We start from the raw sequence: 2,691 nt of genomic DNA, 5'->3' as shown, positions 1-2,691 counted from the left end.
ATATAAACCATAACAAATATAATGGATAAATAAAACATAACAAATAGATAAATAAACCATAACAAATATAATGGATAAATAAACCATAACAAATATAAATTATTTTTATAATATTTAATAAGTTTTTTTTATATCTATCAATTTATAGATATAATATTAGTGTTTTTTTGGTATTATTGTTATCATTTACATTTTTCTCTTCTGTTTTCTTTATCTATGTTAAAAAATAATACTTAGGACGCTAATGTTTATTGCTGCAGCTTGTATTATCATTAATATTATGAAACTAATCGCCGTTGGCTGGTAAGATGTCGTATTTGTTAGCGAGAGGTTATGTCTACTATTTACTATCTGGTGAAAAATTTAAGTTTCTTGTGTTATCTCATGTTACCACATATCAGTAAATATCTACCGAAATATTATTATTTTTTTTTTCTTACCTCCTGGAGCAAAGAAAAAGGCATATATATATATATACATACATATATACATATACCGGCTATAAAGTAATATTATTAGGCCGAAATATTATTATTAGGCCTGAGCTTATCTTACCTATAAAAATTTTCTAATTACGAGTATAGCAGTGTTTAAAATATAAAAAATATTAATATCGAATCGTTGTATTATTGTCCAAAAATTGGAACTGGCGTGAGAAAATACGCTTTGTAAACTTTTGTAAATCACTTTTTTTTTTTTTTTATCTAATGCTTCCTGAATGATCAATAAAAACTATCTTTCCTTTTTTCAGATTGTGATGCGGTAGTAAAAGTGCTGCTTAGGGAAGGAGATGACGTCCTCTCCTCCACCGCTCGTTCTTAGCGAGCTAGAGAAGGTAAGCCAAATCCTCTAAGTTAAACATTACATAGACATATTATCCGGATTTACATAAGAATGATAAATAATGAGAAAACCATAAAGATAATAGATAAACATGGAGAATAAATCTATATAGAAGATTTACTTATCTTGATCGGTATTAGGATGATCAGATAATAAGAAATGGAAGGATTCCATTCTCGTCACGGCAATGAGACACTACGGAATCCTTAGACTGTTGTCTAGTGGAATATTAATTTGTTGACCAAGCAATATCCTGGTGTTGTTGGTGTGATTGATTCCTCTCTTCTTATTCTTAGTTGTGGAGTGATTATGTTTCCACTACTGCGGGTTGGCCTATTATCTTCTTTTTTCAAAAATATGTTTCTAGAAAATTAAATTACATTTTTTTTTCTTTCGTGCACTATTATAAAATATGTTATCTCTAATCTGAACTGAATGAGTAAAATATTAAAACAGTAATTTAGTAATTATTTACTTATATACATACAACTTTAGTAGTAATATTAATAATACTATATTATATATGCTCAACGATAAAACGAAGTAAGTTATTCATTATTAGCTTATATACCAAAATACACTTTTCTAGCTATTTTTATCCTATAGGAATATACCCATAGGAGCGTAGAAATATTTAATATTTTTCAATTCATAATGTTTTGTTTGAATATAAATTTCCCATATTTTTTTATTAAAAAGTAATCAGTGATCGTTTTTCTGGATAGTGATTACTGAGATTTACATAAATCATCTATATATTAACCAACTATAAAATACTCCGTGAAATATCTTTTAGTTTTTTTGTGATTTTATTACTGTCATGTTGGCATGCAAGTGAGCCGGCAATTTCAAAACGACTAGAAGGCGTTTAAAGAACTGAATGTGTACAGCGTGATTTTTATTATGGAAATCAAGATTAGACAGTTTATTTCTTTTTATTGATGCAGTGAAACGAAACGCCATACGTTTGAATTGAGTGTGAAATTAACTTCGGTACATTCAATTAACTATTGCAAACATTATTTCCATTAAATTGGCAGACTGGAGTACTGCTGAAATGTACACACAAAGCGATCATAGTGCGTCTGACTTCTGGCAGAATGAAGTTTTTTCGTTTCTATCAATTTCAAGTAATAAGTAATTTCTATTTCTTTTTGTTACAGTAATTGAATTATTTTTTCATTGTGCTTGGAGTATTACGTCTTTATATCCACGTATATATCCATGCTTCTAAAAAAAAAAAAAAATTGAGCTACCGCTGGAGTTCTTATGAACGATTATGAGTATATCCTTAGCCCAATGATTTTCTACTCTATTAGGATGAGTTTGACTCAGACTCTATAAATTGACTGCTCAATTCGTTGGAGAAAGAGGCATAGGACTCATTCATATTTTATTTATAATAAGGTGTAGATAGTTGACCGTAGATTAATGATTGGAGAAGTTTGTCGGGGGGTGCGGTCAGTAAATAACAACATAAATAAACAAAACCATATTTATTTATTTTATGCCTGACGTTTCGACCTGAGTTGACAACAAGAGATAACAACAAGATTTAGAGAAACATACAATTGAAAAGGAATAGTATACAAACATATTTAGAATTATACAAAATATTGAATAGAATCATAAATGATAAAAAATTGATACCTGATAATTGAATAGTAAAAAAATTTTAATTGATTGGTAATCGTGGAATTAGATAGTAGTAGATTGAATACAGTGAAAGATAAAATATAATATCATGTAGGTAAGAAGACCTGCAAGTAGTGTCTAAAAAATTGAATCTACAAATTGAACACTATGACAGACAATGAAAAATAGTGAGTGGCTTATATCTGAATTACA

At 28.4% G+C, this 2,691-nt stretch overlaps 1 protein-coding gene across 4 annotated transcripts in view; it reads left to right on the top strand.

Annotated features, from left to right (window-relative positions):
• Positions 1-2,691, top strand: part of Myo10A (Myosin 10A) — a 215,253-nt gene that overhangs the window by 87,932 nt on the left and 124,630 nt on the right. For all 4 annotated transcript variants that reach the window (XM_014421918.3, XM_067053304.1, XM_067053305.1 and 1 more), the window contains one exon: positions 752-835. In XM_014421918.3, coding sequence (XP_014277404.1) covers positions 791-835 — 45 coding nt within the window. In that variant the 5' untranslated portion in view covers positions 752-790. The remainder of the gene's footprint in view (positions 1-751; positions 836-2,691) is intronic.

Source organism: Halyomorpha halys, unplaced genomic scaffold, assembly GCF_000696795.3.
Source record: "Halyomorpha halys isolate HHAL.00 unplaced genomic scaffold, Hhal_1.1 Scaffold348.1, whole genome shotgun sequence".
NCBI classification, from domain to species: domain Eukaryota; kingdom Metazoa; phylum Arthropoda; class Insecta; order Hemiptera; family Pentatomidae; genus Halyomorpha; species Halyomorpha halys.
The sequence above is the reverse complement of the archived record's forward strand: the minus strand, read 5'-3'. Positions and strand labels throughout refer to the sequence as shown.